General features: G+C 46.0%; 1 protein-coding gene across 2 annotated transcripts in view; it reads left to right on the top strand.

The window, feature by feature from the left end:
• The window catches only part of CAMK1D (calcium/calmodulin dependent protein kinase ID), a 428,556-nt gene that overhangs the window by 390,469 nt on the left and 14,545 nt on the right, over nt 1-23,542 (top strand). For both annotated transcript variants that reach the window (XM_035021641.1, XM_035021642.1), the window contains exons 7-8: nt 19,853-19,965; nt 21,522-21,600. In XM_035021641.1, the coding sequence (XP_034877532.1) occupies nt 19,853-19,965; nt 21,522-21,600 (192 nt within the window). The remainder of the gene's footprint in view (nt 1-19,852; nt 19,966-21,521; nt 21,601-23,542) is intronic.

Genomic DNA, 23,542 nt, shown 5'->3' with positions numbered 1-23,542 from the left:
ACCCATTTGGCTCATCCCCCACCCCCCTTCCCTCTGGCAACCATCAGTTTGTTCTCTGTGTTTATAGGTCTGATTCTGCTTTTTATTTGTTTATGTATGTATTTGTTTCATTTTTTTAGATTCCACATATGAATGAAATCTTATGGTATTTGTCTTTCTCGGTCTGACTTAATTCACTTAGCATAATACTCTCTATGTCAATCCATGTTATTGCAAATGACAAGATCTCATCCTTTTTTATGGCTGAGTAATATTCCTCTGTGTGTGTGTGTGTGTGTGTGTCTGTCTGTCTGTCTGTCTGTCTGTCAATGGACACATGGGTTGCTTCCATGTCTTGGCTATTATAAATAATACTGCAATGTTTCTCTTATGGCTAATGATGTTGAGCATTTTCTCATGTGCCACCTTGGATTTCCTGGGGACACAAACTACTATAAAAGTATTAGGACATCGCCAAAAGAAATCAAAATGAGAAAAAATTTGATGAAAACCAAAATTGAGCTTTTAGATTCCTCATTTCTTCTCAGGTACCTCACTTATACAACCCAGGAAATGCTATCATAGGCATAGTGTTGTCACAGTTAATTAAGAGTGATCAATTTTGGGTTTATTATTATTTTCTATTTTGCTTAAGTCCACTGTCAAGTTATTTTTTAATTACAATTTCTTTTTGCAGTGATACTTTCAAACGCTTACTACGGAGCATATTCCTAGAGTGGGTTTGGGCCAACTGGTGTCTGTAATTGATAGGAAATGAATTTCTCCCCAAGGAAGGGAAGGCTTTCTAGCAGATAGAGCCTGCTACACACAATGAAAGACCATGGGGGATTGTGATCAGAGAAAGGTCTGACAGTATGTGGCATCCTCAGGGACTGCTGGAAACATCCCCCCTGTGTTGGCTTTGTCTCATTATCTGGAAGGCAAGCAGTCTTTCTACAGCATACATTCAACTGGGCAGCTTTTGTAGTTTAGTGTGGATTTAGTTGACAGCTCCTGTAGATGCCTGCCATTATCACAGGATTTATCCATTATAATGTCCTTGGCCCCTATGGCTCCCACTTATGGAAATAGGTAAAGGCCAGGTTCGTCTGAGCTATAAAACTAGCATATTGCATACAGAGTGCTTTCACTTTCAAAGCACGTTGACTGTTTTCTAAGGTAGTTTCATCCTTTTTCGTGGGGAGGGGGGAGTTACAGACCCTTTGAGAATCTGGTGAAAGCTGTGGGCCCTTTCCCCTAATAATTTCACACACACACACACACACACTTCTGCATACCTCGTTAGGGAGCTTCCTGGGTAAGCCGAAAGCAGACACAGGCCATGTGTTCTTCACTCTGGCTCCTTAAAACCCCAGTGGAAATTCTTGTCAGAGATCCTACCTTGCCAAACTTGACATGGAAGATTTAAAGAAATGAATGACGAGCCACTGTCCTTCCTGTAGAGGACCAAAGCTGGTATCATCTAGAGAAATCTGGGGCTAGGCAAAAAGTGCCCCTTCATCTGGGCTTCTGCTTGCTTGTTCCTTCACATCTGTTCTGAATCCTGAACCACCGCTTTGGTCTGCACCAATGTCGATAGATTCCCTTTGTATATATAACTGTATATGTAATTGTCTCCCTGAAGTCTTGGCACTGGGGTAGGGTATCTATCTGCACAGCTATGAGGAGGTGCAGATGGCTTTACTGAGATAAGCATTGGTATCTTAGACATTCTGGCTGCTAGAACAAAATACGGTAGACCAGATGACTCAATCAGCAGATTCATTTCTTACAGTTCAGAAGTCTGGGAAGTTCAAGATCTAGGTGCCTGCTGATTCAATTCCTGGTGAGGACCTTCTCCCCACCTCACAGACCGCCACCTTCTTGTGTCCTCGCAAGGCAGAAGGGGAACATGCATGTTCTCTGGTGTCTCTTCTTATAAAGGCACTGATCCCAGTATGGAGGCCCCATCCTCATGACCTCATCTGAATTTAATTGCCTCTCAAAGGCCCATTTCCAAACACCATCACATTGGGGGTTAGGGTTTCAACCTATGAATTTGAGGGGGATACTCTTCAGTCCATAGGAAATGGTTTGGTTGTGCTGTGCTTAATAGAAGTATTACAGTGGAATCCCCTTAAAACATGGACATTTCAGGATGGACATAGCACCTACTTTATAATAATGCTGACATCAAACATCTGTAGAACAGTGCAAGATTATAAATATGGTCACAAGTTTTATCTCCCTTCACCCTCCCTGCAATCCTACAAGATAGATGCAGTTTTTATTAAACCCACTGAGAGAAGATAAAACTTAGGGAGACTATATAACTTGGTATCGGAATCGACATTTGAACCCAAGCCCCACTCTGACTTCCAGTCCAGCTCTTTGTGCTAACATCTTATGCCCTCACATGCAGACATGGCCATGTCGCTGAGAGAAGAGGACGTTTCTTTCCATGTTATATCCAGCTTGTGTTTATTTCTTTGTGCAAATGTTTACAGAATATGTACCATGCACCTGTCACTATGCTCGATACTGGGAATGAGTGCTCAACAACACATACACAGCCCCTGTGTTTGTGAAGCTGGCTCACAGTCTCGTGAAAGAGACAGGCATTCAAAGAAACCTCATAAATGAACATGGAATTTTAAATGTGCAAAGTGCTTTGAAGGAAGAGGATGAGGGGCTCTGGCAAAGTGGAACAGAGGTTACCTATTTCTAGCAGGTGGCTAGGGAAGCCTTCTCTGAGCAGAGGACCTAATAAAACAAAACCTAAATGATGAGTAGGTTAGGCAGATAAAGCGTGAGGAGGAAGTATTCCAGGCAGAGTGAATAGTGTGAGCAGAAGATGCTTTCAGCTGCAAGTAAGGGACAAACCAGGCCCAACTGGCATAAGCATTTAAAAAAAAGTCATACCTCACACAATAACAAGTGCATAGGTGGGAAAGCCCCATGAGTGCCTAAGTCAGATCCTCATTCCCAGGTTATATCCACCTTTGCTCTCTGCCATCCTCAGTGCATTGGTTTTTCCTTGCACCCTCCTCAACCAAACATGATGGCCGTCATAGCTGCAGGCCTCGGGGACAGACACAGCACCAGCTGGTGGAAGAAGAGGGGATGTTTAGCCCCGTGTACCTGTAAGGGCTAGACTGTCTTCCCCGGAAGTCCCTCAGCCATGTCTCCTTGGCCAGAAATGCCACCCATGCTCATTTCTAAAGCGGTCCTGGAAGAGAGAATGGGATGGTAACAGCTGGCCGAATGAAGCAGGTGACCATGTGAAGGAGCGGCAAATCACAGTTGTGCTGGGGAAGAAAAAGCAGGAAACAGATTTGCAGTAGGTAAAGAATGTGTCTGCCCCAGCCCACCGGGAGGGCAATATCTGAAAGGCCAGCATGGTTACAGTATGGTGTCAAGACAGGATATCAGAAAAGTTATATTCCAAGAGGTAGGCAAGAGCCTGGGGAGGGAGAGACTTGGCAGAAAGTTTGGTTTAACAGAGGTTAATGGGAAGCCAAAGAAGGATTTGGGCCTGAGGTGTGCACTGACCTGATTTTCACTCGAGGATTATTCCTATTCCGGCTACTCTGTGAACAGGGGTTGGACAGGGCAGCAGTGGAGGGTGGAGACCCTTGAGAGGCACTGTCAGGTGAGCAGTGAGAGTTGCTTCTACCAGGGAGGCAGTGATGGGGGTCAGGTGGTAGGGGTATTTTGGATGTGGGAGATAAAAGAGAAGTTTCAAGTATAAAGCCAAGTCTTTGGCTTAAGCAATCATGTAAATGGCTAAGAAAAAAGAATTAGGGGGTGGTGGAGGAGCAAGTTTAGGAGGATCAGGGAGATCAAGAATTTTGTCTTGGGCATGTTGGGACCTCTTTGAGATATCCATGGAATAGTGTATGTACATGGGGAGGTCAGAAGTCTGGGGGAGAGATCTGGGCATATATATACATATATCTGAGGATAGTTTGAACATAGTACATCCAAATCCTTATCATGTATACAACACAATACTTGGCAGGGTTAAAATACGGTATTAAGTAAAGCAATACTATATTTATTTCTATTTAAGTATAAACTTGTTAAGCTTAAACGTGGTAGTTCCCTGGTCACCACTAGCTTTGCTCCAGGGATTAGTCTCAGGTTGATTGAACGACTGGGTCAGACTCCAAAATGGCAGGCAGGGCCTCTGTGAGAGGCCTGTGACCTCGGTTGGTGTTCCCAGCACAAGGCTGGCTCCGGGTCGAACTAGGGTTAGAAGCTGGAACTCGTGGATCTCACTCTCAGACTCTTGCTACTTCCCACTGACACACTGCGCCCAGACGCCCCACTCCCATCCTGCACCGGGAGACCAGAGAGCACGGCTGCTGAGCTGGCCATGACCCACAGACAGCACACAGGGGAAGCCAGCTCTGCCACAGGGGTCCGCACTCAACTCCCATTCTTCGTGTTACCTGGGATGGAGAAGGGGTTAGCCTCTGCGGTTTTTTGGGGGTACAGCATTATTTTCATTTGATTAACCTGTCACTCTGAGATACCCAATCACGGCAAAAGCGCCTGTGACAGACCACGTACCAAAGGTCCTCCTCTCTGCACACCAGGCAAAAGATTCCGCATTTTGCCAGCACAGATACTTGACGAATTGCTTCTCTTTTGATCTCTGCACTCATGTCTATGTTATCCATCATTTGGAAGGAGAAATATTTTTTTTCTATCAGGGATACTCATTTTTAAAAATACATCGAATGGGTCCTTATCGTGTCAGGCATCTCTCTTTGGGGATCAGGACTTAACAAAAAAAAAAACCATCTTTGCCTGCACCACTTAAGTTACTGAGAAGGATGGAGGACAGAGTGTTCTGGAACCCCCGATGAGCATGTTGGTGTCCAGGCTGGAGATGTGGCTCAGCCAAGAAAGCACAAGTTCCAAGGACATAGAATCAGCATCTCACTGACCAGACTGAATTTTGTGATCACACATATGCTGCCTTTCTTCTCGAAACGTCAAGGAGATGAGTTAATGATGGCTTGCCTAAACTATGCTCGGGGATACAGCGCGCTATGGAGAAACACAGGGGATGTTTGCCGGCAAGAACTGGGCGGAGGTCTTAAGAAGTTTAGGCATTAGAGCCTTAGGGCAGGCTGGATGGTTAGGGCGGGTCTGCCGTGGGTGGGGAGGCCCCTACCCGTGCTGTGACCTCTGACTTCCCTGCCTACCAGAACCTCCAGGCCAAGTACTTACCATAATTCCCTTGCTTTTTGACTGGCCTCTGATGTTGTTCAGTCTTTAAAACCAGGTCACGTAAATATCGATTGGCCAACATACACAGCCTAATAGGCTTTGTGAGAGCCGCGCTAAGAATGCCTCATCTGCATGGTAGGTCCATTTTCGGAGACAAAGGATGCTCCTTGCCAAGGCAGTCATCATGATTTTAAACCATTGACAGCTGCTTCTTTATGGATACACATGTCCAAGGGAGAGAGCATGAACCCAAGCTCCCGTAGGAGAGAATGTAGCATAATTAGTGCCCGGGAAAGACCCAAGCATGGGGCATTATGATGGTGGTTACTACCATCAGTAGGAGGAGTGTTAACACTAATAGGAGTAATTAACTGGCCTTGCTAGCAGGCAGCAATCATCTTGTTATATTCCTAAGCTTTGTGGGATGGGACACATTGCCTTGTTTAGGCTGCCTTGGGTCCATGGTCTGGACTTTGGCTTTAGAAGTTCAGAAACTAAATTAATCTGTTTATTCATCTTGCTCAGACGATCCCAGCGAATTGATTCACACTAGCCAGACTCAAAAGAGATTAAAAACAAAACAAAACAAAACAAAAAACCTGGAGTGTCAGTTTACTAAATCATGAGATCTGTGCCCCACCGGGTAATTGGATATGCATGTCATCAAACTAGCATGTTCTCCCCCAAAGAGGAAATGCTCCACGAGAAAGCAAATTAAAAGCAGAAGTTTCCTTTACGAACAAGAAATCAGAGCCCTAGAGCTGGATGGCCTGATGTGTTTTCACAAAGCCTATAGTCGTCTCCAGGGTTTTTCTCTACCAGGGAGTCTTTCTGTCCCGCTGCGGCACGGCTGTTCCTGGGGGTGGCCGGAGTGGCCCCATGCTGGCCGGTGCGCACACCTCCCCGTCCTGCCTCCTGCCCTGCACAGCAGCCTCCACCCTGCTCACTCTTTCCATCCCTCAGGTATCATCACTTGTATTGCCGCGGGCTTTGGTGGTTGTCATTCTCAGGCTTACTGATTTTACTCCACCGACTGCATTTCAGCGTGGTGCTTTCCGAGGATTTCCAGAAAGGTGCCTCATCTCCCCTCCATCGTCTCTGCTGAGTGGATCCTGTGCGTGGCTAAGTGCCTTTTGGTTAGCTTTAATCTCAGACACAGGTATCGCTTGGCCACATTTCTGCTTTGTTTGTGGGCCTGTGGCCCTCTCCCTGCTGCTTCTGGACAAAGAGTTTATTGGTTGTCTGTTGACAGTTGGTTCACCTCTAGCCCCTTAGGACATAGTCAAACAAATACTCTCTGGTTTCAGAAAGTAGGTGGAGGGGTGTGCACAGCGGTGAGGGAGGGAATTTTACAAGCAGTGCAATCGAGATAAAGCAATTCTGCACTTTAGGTGGTGGGGGCAATGGTGAATCCACCATTGTCTTTGTCTCTCAAAGGCCCTGGGGTAGAGAGGACACCTGGAGGGAGAGGCAGGAAGGGAACGTCTCACCTATATCATCTTTACACTCAATGGCCAGTGGCTTCAGGCCAGATGGAAGAACACATCACTTCCTCTGCTCTCTTTTGTTCATGTCAGCATCGTCTCCTGGAAACCGTCATTTTAGCATCAGCTAAACGTTTCAGGAGATGTAGCCTTGGAGAATGGAAGGCAGGGGATTGACATTCACTCACTTAGCGAACATTTATTGAGCCTAATATGTGTCAGGCGATATGATGGGGTTGCAGAGATGGATTCATCACCAACTGGTCTTGGAGGTGCTGACTGTCTGCTGGAGGCGACAGACAGTAAACAGATCAGTTAAAATCCAGTCTTGTCGGCTGTCACCGAAATGAGAGGTAAGAGCTCCCAGGGCAGAGCCCTGAACCCTGCCCTGGCCTTGAAGAGGTCTCCCCAGCAGAGGCGATGGTGATCTGGCTCTGGACAGGCTATCTTCAAATATTGGCCATCGTGCAGGGAGATGGATGGTTTATCCTTCAGCACCAATTATCTGAAGATACGATGTGCTTACTCTGTTTGAGACAAGATGTAGCATTCGATCTGAAATGAATTTTTCAAATAGAACTTCAAAGATTTGATCCAGCTTTGACCTTCTAATGTCTAACAATCGGTGGTGGGGAAAAAAGTATCATCTTTGAATTATCAGGATTTTTAATTCACCTGTCACCAGAGTGGGCAAATGGAAGCGTCAGAAGAGGCCCTGATGACGTTTTACCATATTTACCATCTGGTATGCAGGCGGCAGACCGGAGTCGGGAGGGAGGTGGCGCGTAGATGGCGTGAAGAAGCAGAAAGCCCATCGGAGGTGCCGTGGCAAGTCATGAGTTTGGACCCCTTACTCCATGCTGGGTGTGTGACCAGGAGGTGCAGATGATGGAGGCGGGGAGGGGAGAGGCCCTGATTTTCAGGAACAAGTCAGGAAATGTTTGCGGAGGTGGTGAGAGGACCCAGGGAAGGACAGACTGGAAGCAGGTGACTGCACCCAACAGTGCGGCGTGCAGTGGCGAGACCCTGCCGAGGACAGCCCTCGGGCCCTGAGGTCCCCTTGCCGTGCACCGAGGCCTCACTGTCTAGGCATCCTCAGAGTGCTCTGGAAGAGAGTAAGCAGAGGCCAAGTGCACAGCGTGACCAAAGGCCGAAGCTCGTGGTGTGGCAGTACCGAGACATTTCCCAAATGCACGCGGCTGTTCATCTGCACACCATCACAACCACTTACCGATCAGAACGTGAGAGAGAGAGAGGCTGGAGAAGGAGGAGGGAGGAAGCAAGCTGGGAGGGAGGAAGCAAGAGCCCCACAACCAAGAAAAAAAAGTCTCGATGCAAAAAGTTGAATTGGAAATCCGCCCGGGGTTCAGAATCATCAGTTAGCACTGGTGTTAATCACCTCCAGACGGGATGTCTGCACCCCTCGGGGCTTCGGGATGAAATCTGTGACTCGTGAGAACTAATTTTAGCTGCTGGAAGTTTCGCTGGGTTTTTCCGAACGCAACACTCCCAACTGTTTGAAGCTCTCCCTGCTCATCCTCCTCCCCTCCTGTTCTCCCTTCCACCATTAGTGAGAGCAGAGTACAAGGCGTTTGGTCTGGGCTTCCTCTGGCTGGGTTTGACCTGCAGGAGGAGGTGCAGAGCCTCTGCACAATCCCCCAGACATCCTCAAGGTACTATCCATCTGGCTAATGCAACGATCAAAAAGTTAGACACTTGGAAGTGGGGCCATGGATCACGACGCAACAGCTATGGACACTACATTGTCTAGCCCACCCCTTTAAAACTGTTTAACTCCAAATGGAGGATGCTACTCATTTCTCACGCTTGGGGAAGTACTGAGTCCCCTCCCCACCCCCTCTTCCCAGCTCCCAATCTTCAGGCCAGTTGTGTATAAACTTTCCAAGAAGTGTGTTCCCTTTCTCCCCTAGATCTTTCCCTGATCTGCTTACTCATTCTCAGCTTTCAAGGCATGATCCAAATCTCCGGGGGTGACATGGGACCTTTATCCACTGTATTTTCATCAGTCGTGCTTTGCTGAAGTCAGCCTGCACATGGTTTTAATATGTGAACCATTCCTAGTTTCTCCAGCCTGATCTCTTCCAAGATTGCACGGAGAAAGTTCTGGAGCGTGCATAATCAAACATATGGTTGCTGAAATAATTGGATTACTTCTTGGTAATGATTCGGGTCTCGTTGGTCATTCTATTTTATAAATCCGAATAATATGCTGAAACCTGTTTTGTTCACTAAGTGGGCCTTGCAGCTAAGTACAAGAGGTTTATCAGCTTAAAAAGCTTTGCTTTATTTTATTAAAGTCTGTCATATTATCCAGAGTCAGATGGATAAAACTCAGATTCTTTAGCACAGGCCCCAGACGTTCGTAAATACCCACTGAGTGCCAAAACAAAAAGGTAAATGGGGCCTTCCCAGAGTTGTTGCTTATCAGACAGACTCTCATTTCCAAAGGAAGAGACACCCAGATTTGATTGGCTTTGTGAATGTTTTTCAGAGACTCTTTGGGCCTGGGTTGGCCCTATGTGGCTTACTTAGTTTGCAATAATATACATAGAGGTTTGTTGTTTTAGTCATTTCCATGGCACCCTGGTCTAATTGCATAAAAATATTCTTTCTTCATAAATATGCCATTGAATACAGGCATATGCAGGAGATCTTGAGCTCTTCCTGGAATCGAGGGCTCCTGGGCTAAATGATTGGAAATACTGGTCTACAAAGAGCAAAGTGACAAGCTGGTCTCTGGGACACCCTGTCCTCATATTCATGACACAGCACACAACGTTAGGACCATAAAAATTCAGTCATTGCTCTTCTTCCTTTCTTGAGCAAGCTTAGAAGTTTAGGTCAGGACGGATGGGCATTCGTGGACGATTCTGAGACTTTGCACAGAGTTTAAAAATATATTGCTTCATTTCCATGTTGAGGCCATTGGACTGAGTCCCTTGGGGTTTGTCTGCTGCTCTGTCCCCCTTCCGTTGTTCTTCTTGGTGGTGAGCAGCGTTCCACTTGAGTGCTTCTGCTGAAGGACCGGAAAGGGATTACAGAGCATGTGACAGCACTTTTGTATGTTCTGCCTGTTATCTGTATGTCTCCGCATCCATCTATCCATCTATGCGTGTGTTTTATGTATAGTGCATATTATTATATAGTATGTGTTATATATATTATTTCTCTATATAAGGTGGGCGCTATTATCCTCATTTCACAGAAAAACTGAGTCTTTTTTTTTTAGATTTTTAGATTTTTTAGATTTTTTTTAAAGATTTTATTTATTTACTTGGCAGAGAGAGAGAGACAGCGAGAGAGGGAACACAAGCAGGGGGAGTGGGAGAGGGAGAAGCAGGCTTCCCGCCGAGCAGGAAGCCCGATGTGGGGCTCGATCCCAGGACCCTGGGATCATGACCTGAGCCGAAGGCAGTCGCCCAACCGAGCCACCCAGGTGCCCTGAAGAAACTGAGTCTTAAAGAGGATATGTCATTTCCCCAAGGTCACTCAACTTGTACTTGCTGGAGCTGAGATTTGGAATCTGTGTTTTGTTTCTCGAAATCCCAGGCTGAGGAAACCAGAGCAGGAAACCTCTCTGAAAACGGAGGGACAGTCGGCCTTCAGAGGACAATAGCAAGCCTTTCCTTGAAAAGTCACATCTCCATTCTCCTTCAGAGCTCTTTTATCCAATTAGACTCAACAGCAAATTCTGGGTTGCCTTTTTCTGGTGATTATTCGATTGTCAATGTGAGCTATTGCACCCAAATGCTTTTTGTATAAAATATTGAAAATAATTGGGGCAACTGGGTGGCTTAGTCATTTGATCGTCCGACTCTTGATTTCAGCTCAGGTCATGATCTCAGGGTCGTGAGATTGAGCTCTGCGTTGTGCTCCGTGCTGGGCATAGAGCCTGCTTAAGATTCTCTCCCTCTCCATCTGCCTCTCTCCCACCTCACACATGCTCGCTCTCTCTCTCAAAAAAACCCCCAAAACTCTAAAATATTGAAAATAAGTTTTGGCACTTAAGCACATTTCAGGTGCTTAGGAAATTCACTTATGTATGTTATTTGATTTCCCAGTTATTCTGGGTCGGTGAGGCACATCTCCTGCCCAGTCCTGTAGAATTCCACAAAGTCTTGACAGAGGGTTTCTTTTTTTTTTTTTAATTTATTTATTTTTATATTTTTATTAACATATAATCAATGTATTATTTGTTTCAGGGGTACAGTTCTGTGATTCGTCAGTCTTACACAATTCACAGCACTCACCATAGCACATACCTTCCCCAGTGTCCATCACCCAGCCACCCCATCCCTCCCACCCCCCTCCACTCCAGCAACCCTCAGTTTGTTTCCTGAGATTAAGAGTCTCTTATGGTTTGTCTCCCTCTCTGGTTTTGTCTTGTTTCATTTTTCCCTCCCTTCCCTTATGATCTTCTGTCTTGTTTCTCAAATTTTTCATATCAGTGAGATCATATGATGCTTGTCTTTCTCTGATTGACTTATTTCACTTAGCATAATACCCTCAGTTCCATCCATGTCGTTGCAAATGGCAAGATTTCGTGTTTTTTTGATAGCTGCATAATATTCCATTGTATATATATACCACATCTTCTTTATCCATTCATCTGTTGATGGACATCTTGGCTCTTTCCATAGTTTGGCTATTGTGGACATTGCTGTCATAAACATTGGGGTGCATGTGCCCCTTCAGATCACTACATTTGTATCTTTGGGGTAGACACCCAGTAGTACAATTGCTGGGTCATAGGGTAGCTCTATTTTCAACTATTTCTGTTTTCTATTTCTATTTTGAGGAACCGCCATACTGTTTTCCAGAGTGGCTACACCAGCTTGCATTCCCACCAACAGATGTTGGCGAGGATTTCTCTGCATCCTCGCCAGCATCTGTCATTTCCTGACTTGTTAATTTTAGCCATTCTGACTGGCGTGAAGTGGTATCTCATTGAGGTTTTGATTTGGATTTCCCTGATGCCGAGTGATGTTGAGCACTTTTTCATGTTTGACAGAAGGATTTCTATACTTTATGTCCTTTCAAGGTTCCACATGGGAGTTCAATGAGGCTACTGGACGTGATCCTATTGGAATTTGGTTCAGTATAAACTCAGGTCCATTTTTCTCCAATCCCTGTCTCCCATGGACAGGCCCTAATAGTCCCAGCCAGTCTCCTCCCCTCTGTCTTTCCAGAAGGCAGGCTGGGTTAGATGGTTAGGTGTTGACTTTCTGAGTGCAAGGACTCAGCTGGTCTTTATTTCTTTGGCAGGTCTTACAGCCTTGGTCCTGGCTCTGATTCATGTATCACATACTAAAACATGCACCCTGACTTCAGAGACAGGTCTAGGAAGAGGGTGTGTATGCATTTCCTCATCTTTGCCATAACATACTTGACTGCAGTGTTCATATTAAAGGTTAATACAACTTGGCTCTGGAATTGGATGAGTAAAGTTAAAATTCTGTTCTGCCCTTAGGTGTGAGAAAGTTGCCTCATCTCTCATGCAGTCCCTCATCTGGAAATGGAAGATGGAAGTGCTTATGTCATAAGCACACATGTCTCATAAATGAGACAAAACCTGTTAAGTTGCATAGCCCAGTGCCTGGCACACAGTAAATACTCAACACATGGTGGCTATTATTATTAAGTTTACAGGACACATACAACTTAGTTTCTCCTTTATAGAGGAGTCAGCATTCTGCTTGTGCTCTTCACATATGGCTGGACTCTGAACTCTGAGGAGCTAGGACAGGGCCTGTCTTCTTCACTATTAGATGATCAGCATTTGGCCTAAACATTCGCACTCCATAAATCTCTGTAGAATGGGGCTGAAATGGCTTTTGTTTCTCTAAGCCAGAGCCCTGGGCTGATAGATGTCCATGCCTGCCACTTGCTCTGGTTGAGGCCACCCCTTCATCTCACTGGGGCCCACTTTCCCAGCCTCCTAAGTGAGGGGTTGGCCAATGCCAGAGGATGACTACTGGACCCCACAGAATAAAATTCTGTGATTCTGTGCAAATCCCCCTACGAGGCAAAGTCCTTCCTCGGGCATATATTTCAGCTTTGGGTTTGAGGATTCAGACTGGGAATGGGGTACGATATATGGGTTGTGTCATCTCATGAGCATCATCTGGTTGGAGGGAAAACAGACCAGAGAGACTGATACATGGAGGAAACCATCAGGGCGCAGGGCAAACGTGAGCTTCGAGAATGGTTGTTGACGAATGGTTGTGCTCATTCTGCTCCACTTTGGAGGACTTACAACAGGGGCTATTGGGCATGAGCAGGCTTCACTGCAAAAATAACTTAAAAATTTTAACACATGAGAAACTTTAGTTAAATTATTTCCCCCAGAGTAAATATCCATTTCAGGGTGTTCAACCCTACTTTGTAAGTCAACTTGAATGAGTGCCATTTTGCACGCAAACACGCACAAGCAATTTTCGTGTAAAATTTCCCATTTATGAAAGAATAGTCAGTTGACACATATTGATTATTGTTGAATGCTAATGAAAGATACAAAGGAAATGCAATATATGGCATTGTCTCTCTCCTGCAGGAACTCATGATCAAGGTGGGCAGACACATGTAATAACCATGAAGTAATCTTTTTTAAGTTTTTTGAGGGTACCCAAGAAAGAGATGGGATTGAGGTAGAGTGTTAAGATTGGGAAGTGTTCAGAGAGAAGTTGAGTGTGGTGGGGGTGTGGCAGTCCCTGAAACATTGAGGTGTTGATGGGCTCATTCATCCAGCTGATTTTTGCTGAGCATGTCCTGGGCTGGGTGTTGGGGATGGTGAAGATGAATGAGGTACTGTCACCTCCCTTAGGGAGCTCAGAATCTAACAGGAGATGGTGGGACCCACATATCAACCCACATGTGCGCCATGATGGCTGCACCTAAGAGGTTGGGGAGCTCAGAGGAAGGGTGGTTGTCAGGAAAGGCATCATGGGATAAAGGCCAGGCACATGGGGCCCTAGGAGCAAAGAGGAGCCACAGCGGTGGACACAGGAGGAAGAGCATTCCAGGCATAGGGAACAGTGTATGAAAAGAAATACTCTCAAATCAGAATGCAATACTGTGGCTTCCTGTGACCACCTTCCCATTACCTTTCCTGTCTACTTTTCTATTTCCTGTTTGTTTTTTCAATTTCCTGTTTCTTTTGAAGCTTAGTGTTGAGTGTCTGTCCCCTACCCCCACCCCCCCAAATAGAATGTAAAAGCCACGAGAGTAGGACTCATGGTCTCCTTCCACGCTAGATCCCCAGGCCTGGGACACAGCCGATGCCCAGTTAGCATCTGGGCACCCCCCCAGAGGGCTACCTGATGGGTGGTTTTTCATCCTCTGTCCTCAGCGGGGACCTGAGGGGACCACTCAGGGAAGGTACATGTGACTTCGGGAGGGGTAGGAACAGCTGCCGCAGGCCTGTGGTCACATCCAGGACAGAAGGCATGAAAGCCAGCCAGCTAATAGTTGATGGAAACCTAACAGGGAAAAATCAAGCGCATTCCCCAGGAAGAGGGATCATTCGTGTTCACGCTGAGCGCTCGCTGGCCCGTGCAAAGAACCAAACCAGCCGTTGTTGTTGTTACACAGCCATACAGTCAGTGCCATAGGTCCGGTAGTCTGAATTCTGGTACCCCAGACACGTACACACGTGCTGTTGTCCTGTACCTGTTAGCCATGTGTATGTCTTCTTTGGAGAAATCCAAAAAGCAAGAGAAAGTGTTGGTGGGAACGTGGAAAAAAGAAAACCCTCGCACACGGTTGCAGGGAATACAAAATGACACAGCGACTGTGGAGAACGGAATGGAGGTGCCTCAGAAAGTCAGAAATGGGGCGCCTGGGTGGCTCAGTTGGTTAAGCGACTGGCTCTTGGTTTTGGCTCAGATCATGATCTCAAGGTCATGGGATTGAGCACCACATTGAGCGCTCAGCGGGGAGATTCTTTTCTTCTCCCTCGGCCCCCCCCCACCCTCCCTCTCTAGCAAATAAATAAATAAATCTTAAAAAAAATTAGAATTAGAACTTACTATATGATCCAGCAATCCCAGTTCTGGGTATCTATCCAAAAGAATTGAAATTAGGATCGCCAAGAGGTATTAGCACACCCATGTTCGTTGCAGCATTATTCACAAGAGTGAAGACATGGTGACAATGTAAATGTCCATCAATAGATGAATGGATAAAGAAAACATGGTCTATGCATACAGTGGAATATTGGTAACCTTTAGGACATTACACTAAGTGAAGTAAGTCAGTCACAGGAAGACCAATACTGCATGATTCTACTCATATGAAGTATCTAAAATAGCCAAATTCATAGAATCAGACTGGAATGGTGGTTGACAGGGGCTGGAGAGGGGGAAATGGGGAAGCAACAGGCATAACATTTCAGTTATGAAAAATGAATAAGCTCTAGAGATCTGCTGGAAGACATTGTGCTTGGAGTCAACAGTACTGTACTAGACACTTAAAATTTATTAAAATGGTAGATCTCATATTGTTTTTTTTTTTTACCATAATAACATTTTTTAAAAGATTTTATTTATTTATTTGAGAGAGAAAGCGAGCATGAGCCGTGGGGAAGGGCAGAGGGAGAGGGACAAGCAGACTCCCTGCTGAGCGCAGAGCCAGAAGCGGGCTCAATCCCAGAACACCGAGATCATGACCTGAGCCGAAGTCAGATGCTTAACCAACTAAGCCACCCAGGTGCCCCCATAATAACACTTTTTTAAAAAGTCACTGCCTAATGTTAAACACGGCTAGTACTTTCTCTACCATGACTTTTTTTCAATAAAAGCTGTATATATTTAAGGTTATAATGTGATGATTTAATATACGTAGTGAAATGATTACTATAGTTAAGCTAATTAACATATATTCTGACATTGTTACTATTTTGTGATGAAAGCACCTGAAGTCTACTGTCTTAACCAATGTGCAGTATTCAGTACAGTATTATTAACTATAGTTCTCACACCGTACCTTAAGATCTCTAGACTTATTTGCCCTACATATATGTGACTTTGACCTTTGACCACCATCTCCCCATTTCCCTCACCACCTCCCCACCCCTGGTAACCACTGTTCTATGCTTCTATGTATTTGACTTTTTTTTCTTTCTGTGCCTGGCTTATTTCACTAAACCCTCTGGTTTCATCCATGTTGTTGCAAATGGCAGGATCACCTTCCTTTTATGGCTGACTAAATTCCATTTTCTATACATACCATCATTTTTTTTTTTTAAGATTCATTTATTTATTTGAGAGAGAGTAGGGGAAGGGACAGAGGGAGAGGGACAGAGAGAATCTCAAGAGTCAGACCCTTAACCGAATGAAGTACCTAGGGGCCCCATTTGCCATAATTTCTTTATCCATTATTTGTCAATGAACACTTGGGTTGTTTCCATGTCTTGACTATTGTGAATAATGTTGCAGTGAACATGGGAATGCATATCTCTCTTCAAGGTACTGATTTCATTTCCCTTGGGAATATATCCAGAAGAGATATTACTGGATAATATGGTTGTCCTATTTTTAATTTTTTGAGGCACCTCCATACTGTTTTGCCCCAATGAGTTGAGCTGAATTATGGAAATAAAGTTACATAAAAGGGTAAAGAGGTAACGACTGATTGTTACTTGGGAATCCTGTTAGCAGGCATCCATTTTCAGAGGGACAGAGACACGGGGCCAAGGGCAAACAAGCAAGAGGAACATATGTAGCATAATTACCCCAGTAAACTCGCGGGGCTTCTCAGCAGGAGCTCTTAAGCTATTACAGCATTTCAGTTTCCAAGAAAAACTGTGCACTGCCGAATCAGCCGTGGTTGGCCATTGCCGATTTTCATATTCATTTATGTGAAAAGGCTTCTCCTTCGTGGAAACTCTTCTTTATGAGATGTGTCCATGCCCAACAGGGACATTTTAGGTCATCCAAACCACATTGCATTCTCTCTACAAAGATAGGCCGGGTTGCTCCCAACACCGGGCCTTACACATTGAGTTCTTCTGGAATGTCTGTCAACAATAACAGAATATTGCCTCCTGATAGGGTTATTGTACAGGAGGGTAGGCGGGATCTCTGAGGGCTCCCTAAGCTGGGGTAGTGGTGGACTCTCCTAAACTGTAGATCCTTATCTCTGTCTCAGAGCCCAGCCAGGGGGCTCAACAGCCAACGATGAAGCCTCTTCAAGAGCATGTTTGTTCATCCAAGCATTTACTCAGCATCTGCTATGGGCGGACCTCGGGGCTGGCCACTGAGAGTTCAAAGATGAGAGTAAGACCTGAGATGTGGTCCTGCCTTAGGGAGCTCGAGGACAGCTCAGGGCAACTTGCAGTGTGGTAAGTGTCAGCGGGGAGTGCTACCCACTGCCCCGGGGGCACAGAGCAGAGCACCTACCCCACCTGGCGGAAAGGAGCTGGGTCTTCCTAGTAACACCCCAGCTGGTCTTCAAGGGTGTGCCAGAGGCAAGTGACAGGGGAAGGACAGCCCAGGTCAAGTACATACATTTACCTTGGTCCAGAAATAAAAAGTGCCCAGTGGGGAGCGAACTCTGAGCATCTTAGCATACAAGACCCCGAGTGTGGGAAATGGGGTTGGAAAGGTAGGGTCCAATCACCGGGTTCTACTTACAGATGAAGGGGCAGGTGGTCAAATGACCTACAGAGAGCATTCAAAGTCAAGACTGAAACCTAAGGTTCAATTCTCATGCCTCCTTCCCTTGAGTGAATCAGCAAAATAGTTAAGAACACAAACCTGGAATCAGATGGATAGGCCTCGAGTCCTGACTTTGCTCCATATTAGTTTCTTTACCTTCAAAGTGAGAATTGTAGAAGGGACTGTGACCCCGAGCTTTGTAGCAGCTGAGCTGTAAACATCCCTAAACCCAAGGTGGTGAAGGGAGGCTGGGAGCAGTTACCAGAATCCGAGGAGGAGTGCCTGGTAGGCTCTGCTCCCTGAGAGGAGCAGTGGTCTTCAGTCAAAGGGTGCGTGCTAGACGAGAGGGGTCAGGTCAGCACATACCCTGGCCCTGAACTCCCTCTTCCTTCACCATCTCCACCGGGGACCCCATTAACCAACCTCTACCAGATGTCACGGAGTTCACTCCTCATTTTGGTATCTCTACAGGTCAGCCTCCCAGGGCACAGAGCGAGTGGAAAATGGCTTTAAAGGACGAACAGAAGGTGTTGGGGACACTCACCTCCTGCAGGGAGTGAAGTTTGAGTGAGATAATACCACAAAGCTCTTAGTGGCATTTTTGACCCAAAACAAGTGCTCAGTCAAGGCTAAACTAGAATCTAGCAGTACATCTACGGGAGGGGGCCACAGGTAGATAAGATGGCAAAGTGGGAAAGACTGAAGGTGTAAGGATACTCCTTGGATGACCATCCTGAGGCTGGGCTGGAGGCAATCCTTGAGCCCCGGGGACGTGTGTTGCCTACAATTGGGTGTGACCCTCAGTCATTGGATTGGCAAGTTATGTTATTCTGAACCACAGACTTTAAGTTTAGAACAGTTGGAAATAGCTTTATTGTCTTTGAGTACACCTGGTGAGATAATTTGTACATTATTTAAATGGTTTGATATGTAAAATAAGAACATAGAGGTTCCACTTGCAAATAGGTCCAGACCACAAAATTCCACATTCTGTATATGGAGATAAATAGCTCAAAGTTGTTTTTTTTTTTCCTATTTGGACCCTCTGCACAAGCCTACTAATGGAATAGCCTGGCCAGGGAGCTCTGTGAAATTTCTAGATCTGGGGAAGATTCTGCAACTTCTATCTGTCCTTCTCTTCTTTTCCAATCCTTATTTTAAAATCCTCTTTCCTAAGGTTAACTTAATCTCCAGGCTAGATCCACATCCTTTTCTCCCGTCCTCCATACAGCCACATAAACAGTATCCTCTCCCCTCCAAGAGAGCTTAAAAACCAGAAGAAATTGGAATATACATTAAGAAAATTGGCACAAGAAGAATACATCTTTCTTGGAATTTTCTTAAAGATTTTTTTTCCCTTGAGAAGAAAGCCAAACTGTAAAGTAAAACACAGTTGTTAATAAACAAAAACCTCACATATCTAAAATTTAGTTATTTTCCAAGATGAACTAACATTTTGCTCTGTCTGCTTTTCCTAATATGCACATTTCATTGAGCCCAAATCCTCATTATGGGAAGCATTTACATATCCATCTCCCGGCTCCACGGTTTCCTGGGCAGTAAAATACGCCCTCAGTGGTTTCAGAAGCACTGGCTCGTATTCATTTTGCCAAAAGCAGCAAATCTTTAAAAAATGAAATTTTCCAGGCACTTAGCCCCTAAATCAACCTTGTGGGGATAGATGATTTTGAATCTTATCGGCCCGCGCAATGTCTCACAGCCTTTAAAAATGTCATCAGCCTCCCCCCTGGGCAGCGTGACAAGTGATACTCTGTGTCACAGCAGGAGTAGCTGAAGAACGAGTGTACCAAGTCTGCATTTTGAACCTTTCTTTGGTTTCTTATTTGCCAACAGCCTCATCCCTTATAGGCCTGTGGATTCCCATTCATATGTTCTCATTCCACAGGTCTCTAGGCTGGAGATGTGTTTTGAACAAAGTTTGGCGATCTGGGGAAATTCAGAGCTGCCACCGCGGGGGCCACCCTCTGGGCTGCCGTGGGCCCAGAACCAGGTTCTACACGATGCAGCTTTGCGCCCGGCCTTCTGAAAAATCCGACCTTGCCTCTGCTCTGCCCATCCCTTAGAGCTACAGCCTAACTGCCACCCCTTCCTGGATGCCCTGCCTCACGTGGGCTCAAGCATGTACTAGATCCCTCAATAGCTTTTACACACAGAAGGTGTAGGTGTTGGTTTGGGAGTATATGGGGCTCTGGTTAATAACATGGAAAGAAAGGTGGACTTACGTATGTGTTTACTTTAGATCACCACCTTTTTGCGATTTATCAAATCACAGCTTTATTTCTGTGCCACCTCTGCCCCTAGAAGGTGTGATTTCTTTGCTCAGGTTGTATTTCCAACACACACAGTGCAGTTTTCTCCCCTTGAGTGACGGTTCTTCCTTCCAGGCAGAATGTCCAGTGACCACAGCGGATATACAGCTGTTACAGATCCTTACACTGTCTTGTCTTCCAGGCTCTGTGGCTACCCTCCTTTTTATGATGAAAATGATTCCAAGCTCTTTGAACAGATCCTCAAGGCAGAATATGAGTTCGACTCCCCCTACTGGGATGACATCTCCGACTCTGGTAGGTCTCTTGGCTCCCCAGGGGTGGGACCCTTACACCCAGACCACTTGACCCTGACGGACCCCGGGGGTTTCAGAGTGGTCCTGAGGCTCCCAAGGAAGCTCCATGAGCCTACATACTTGGACTTGACTTGCAAAGCAGAAGACAGGCTTGGGACATCTGACCGGAGCCACGCTGAGGGACGGGACCAACTCCTCCATCATTCTAAGCCATGCCCTGGTCTGAGCACTCCAGGACTGAAGCAATATTAGCTAACATTTATTGAGTGTTTACTGTGTGCCGAGCACCAAAAGGTCTGCACACGTGCTAACTCACTCAGTCCTCAGGACAACCTATCAGATGGGTGTTACTAGTATCCCCACTTGACAGGTAAGCAAACTGAGGCCCCAGAAGGTGATATGCCTTGATGCAAGCCATACAGCTAGTAAGTGGCCGAGCTGGGATTTGAACCCAGACCCTCACTCCAGAGCCCACGTCTCAGCTACTGTGCTACACTGTCCCAGAGACATTTACCGTTTCCTCCTCAGGGATAAAGATCAAAACCAAGGCTCAGGTAGACTGACAAGTCTCTTGAGCCTCAAGGTCAAGATGGTAACAATAGTCCTCCCTACCACAGAGGGTGGTACAAGGATCAAATAAAATAATAAATGGGGCAGAGCCCTGCTCGTCCTGGTGAGCTGTTCAAATATCGCCTTTTAATATGTGTTATTTCCTCCTCACTGGAGGCACCTGCTTTGTTCCTCAGCCTTCCAGAACCTGGGACCTGAGTACAGTTCTCCAAGGCTTGCAGGGAAAAGCTACATGGGGAATATTTTATTTCTGAGCTCAGGAGGGCACAGCCTTGCCCCCAGAAACCCAGTCTTGTGGGCAGAGAGCTGCCAGGCCCTGCGATGCCACGGGTCTCTGGCCTGGCATACAGGTGTCATCCTCTGGTTCTGTGACCCAGTCCCTCATGTTCTCAGGGTCCCGCTTCTGGGTCCTAACCCGACTGGGCCTCCTAGCGCTTCGCACTTCCCCGCCGGGGCATATCTTGTTACATCTCGATGTCCTGTTCATTGCAGGCAGCTGAGTGGGCTGTGAGGGGCTTCTCGAGGGCTCTGTCTCCACAGAGCCTCAGGTCCTGGTGGCCTTAGCAGAGGCTGAAGGGATTTTGTTGAATCAGTGATGTCTAAAACACAGAGAAGACATCAACAAAGCAGCGTCCTCAGGCAGCAGTGAGCCCAGCGGGAGGCACATGATGACAAAGATCTTTGATCTCTGAACCAAAGATGTCACTAGCTGCCCAAGGGAAGGGCTTTGAGTTGCGCAGGCAGGGTCCCAGGCCTGGTGTGACTGCCTCCTCATTCACTGTCCCCTCTGACAGTGCAAGTCTTGACTTCTCTTTCTCCCAAATGTCAGTTCCCGCCTGCCTTTTGTGTTCAACGTACCATAGGGTCAGGGGCGGGACTGGGCTGTTTTTCATGCTTCACGCCATATTCCCAAAGACCCTGCGGCAGCAAGTTGTTACATCTGCAGCCGCACCCTGATTCTGCCCCTTGTGCTTTCTTTCTAAACAGCAAAAGACTTCATCCGGAATCTGATGGAGAAAGATCCAAATAAAAGATACACTTGTGAGCAAGCAGCTCGGCACCCATGGTAAGAAAAGTCACCCATGAGGAAGGACACGCTGATGCCTTCCCAGGCTAAACCCCCTCTCAGCCGTTCCTAACTGTGGAGTGACTGCCTCTCCTTCCGACCACTGGCTTTCATCCCATCCCCAGGGCAACACTTGAACTCTTCTGTTCCCTCGGGACACAGCCTCCTAAATGCACGGATGACGAGTACACTGTGCAAAAGATAGCTGTAGGCTTTTCATTCTACAGGAAGTATTTTAGGATCATTTTTATTGAAGGTAGTTCTCCAGGGAGGCATTAGGATTGGAGTTTTATTCCTTGAGCTTACTGTTCAATAAGTAAGTGAATTGATGTTATATATTCTTTTGCTTTTAAAATGTTTTTTGGGGCACCTGGGGGGCTCAGGCAGTTAAGCAGCTGACTCTTAATCTCGGCTCAGGTCATGATCTCAGGGTCGTGAGTTCAAGCCCCGTGTTGGGTTCTAGGTGGGTGTGGAGCCTACTTAAAAAAAAAAAAAGAAAAGAAAAGAAAAAGGAAATGCCTTTCAAGTTAATGTGTCTTCAACCCCAGAGGCATTCATCAATGGCTTGTGATATTCTATACTAGGCTTTCAGCAGTGCCCATGATGCCATCTTGTTTTTGCACCACTTACTAGGTTTGAACCCAGCTTCACTATCAATTAGCCGTTATTCTGGGCTTGTACGTAACTTCTCTGAGCCTCAATTTTCTTATCTTTATTTTTTTTTTAATTTCTTTAAAAGATTTATTTGTTTATTTTAGAGAGAGAGAGTGTGTGGACGGGAGGGGCAGAGAAAGAGTCTTTAGCAGACTCCACACTGAGCACAGTGCCCGATGTGGGGCTCAGTCTCACGACCCTGAGATCATAACCTGAGCTGAAACCAAGTCAGACACTTAACCGACTGAGCCACCCAGGCCCCCCCAGTTTTCTTATCTTTAAAATGAGAACAAGAATACCTTGTTTACAGAGTTGATGTAAGAAATCATTGAGATCATGCCTGCAAAGGGCTTAGCTCAATGTCTGGGACATAGTAAATTCTTCGTTAGGCTGTTCTCATTAAACCACCAGGAACATCCATTTGGAAACAAAGAGCAGGAATGGTAGAATATGCAGTATGATGGCAACAAACAGCCTTTGGCTTCAGGAGAAATTCCCCTAAAAAGCGCTCTAGGAAACTACCCCTTGTTTGTTTCACCACTGTCTATAGCGTTTCCTCCCGAGCATCATATGCTAGTTAGTCCTCCAAAGGGCACCTGCTCCGAGGAGCATCGTGAGCTGGTTTCATCGGACAGACGGTTCCCAACTTCATGATTTTTTTTGACTTTACGATAGTGCCAAAGTGGTACCCATTCAGTAGCGACTGTACTTCCGGTTTTGAATTGCGATCTTTTCTTGGGCTAGCTGCATCAGGGACAATCTTGTCTCGTGATGCCGGGCGCTGGCAGCCATGGTTCCCGTCAGCCACGCGACCACGACGGTCTCCAACCGATACGCTGACACCCATTCTGTCCCCGTACAGCCATTCTGTTCTTCACCTTCAGTGCAGTATTCAGGAAATTCCATGAGCTACTCAACACTTGATCACACAAGGAGCTTTGTGTTAGATGATGTTGCCCAACTGTAGGCTACCGTGAGTGTTCTGAACATGGTTAGGGTAGACAAGGCTAAGCTATGTTTGGCAGGTTTGGTATATTAAATGCATTTTCGACATATGATAGTTTCCACTTACAATGGGTTTATTGGGACGTAACTCCATTGTGAGTCAAGGAAGCTCTATATTTTAATCTATGACCACAGTTGTCACTCACTGAGCATCAATTATTTTGGGTGCAGTTCTAATTGCGTTAAAATATCATCTCATGTTTTTCTTCATAATAACCCTGTAAGGTAGGTTTTGTCTCCATGTCAGAAATAAGAAAATCAGGCGCCTGGGTGGCTCAGTTGG

Source organism: Mirounga leonina, unplaced genomic scaffold, assembly GCF_011800145.1.
Source record: "Mirounga leonina isolate KUSES-001 unplaced genomic scaffold, KU_Mleo_1.0 Mir_175, whole genome shotgun sequence".
In the NCBI taxonomy this organism is placed as follows: domain Eukaryota; kingdom Metazoa; phylum Chordata; class Mammalia; order Carnivora; family Phocidae; genus Mirounga; species Mirounga leonina.
This window is presented reverse-complemented; position numbering and strand designations above follow the sequence as displayed.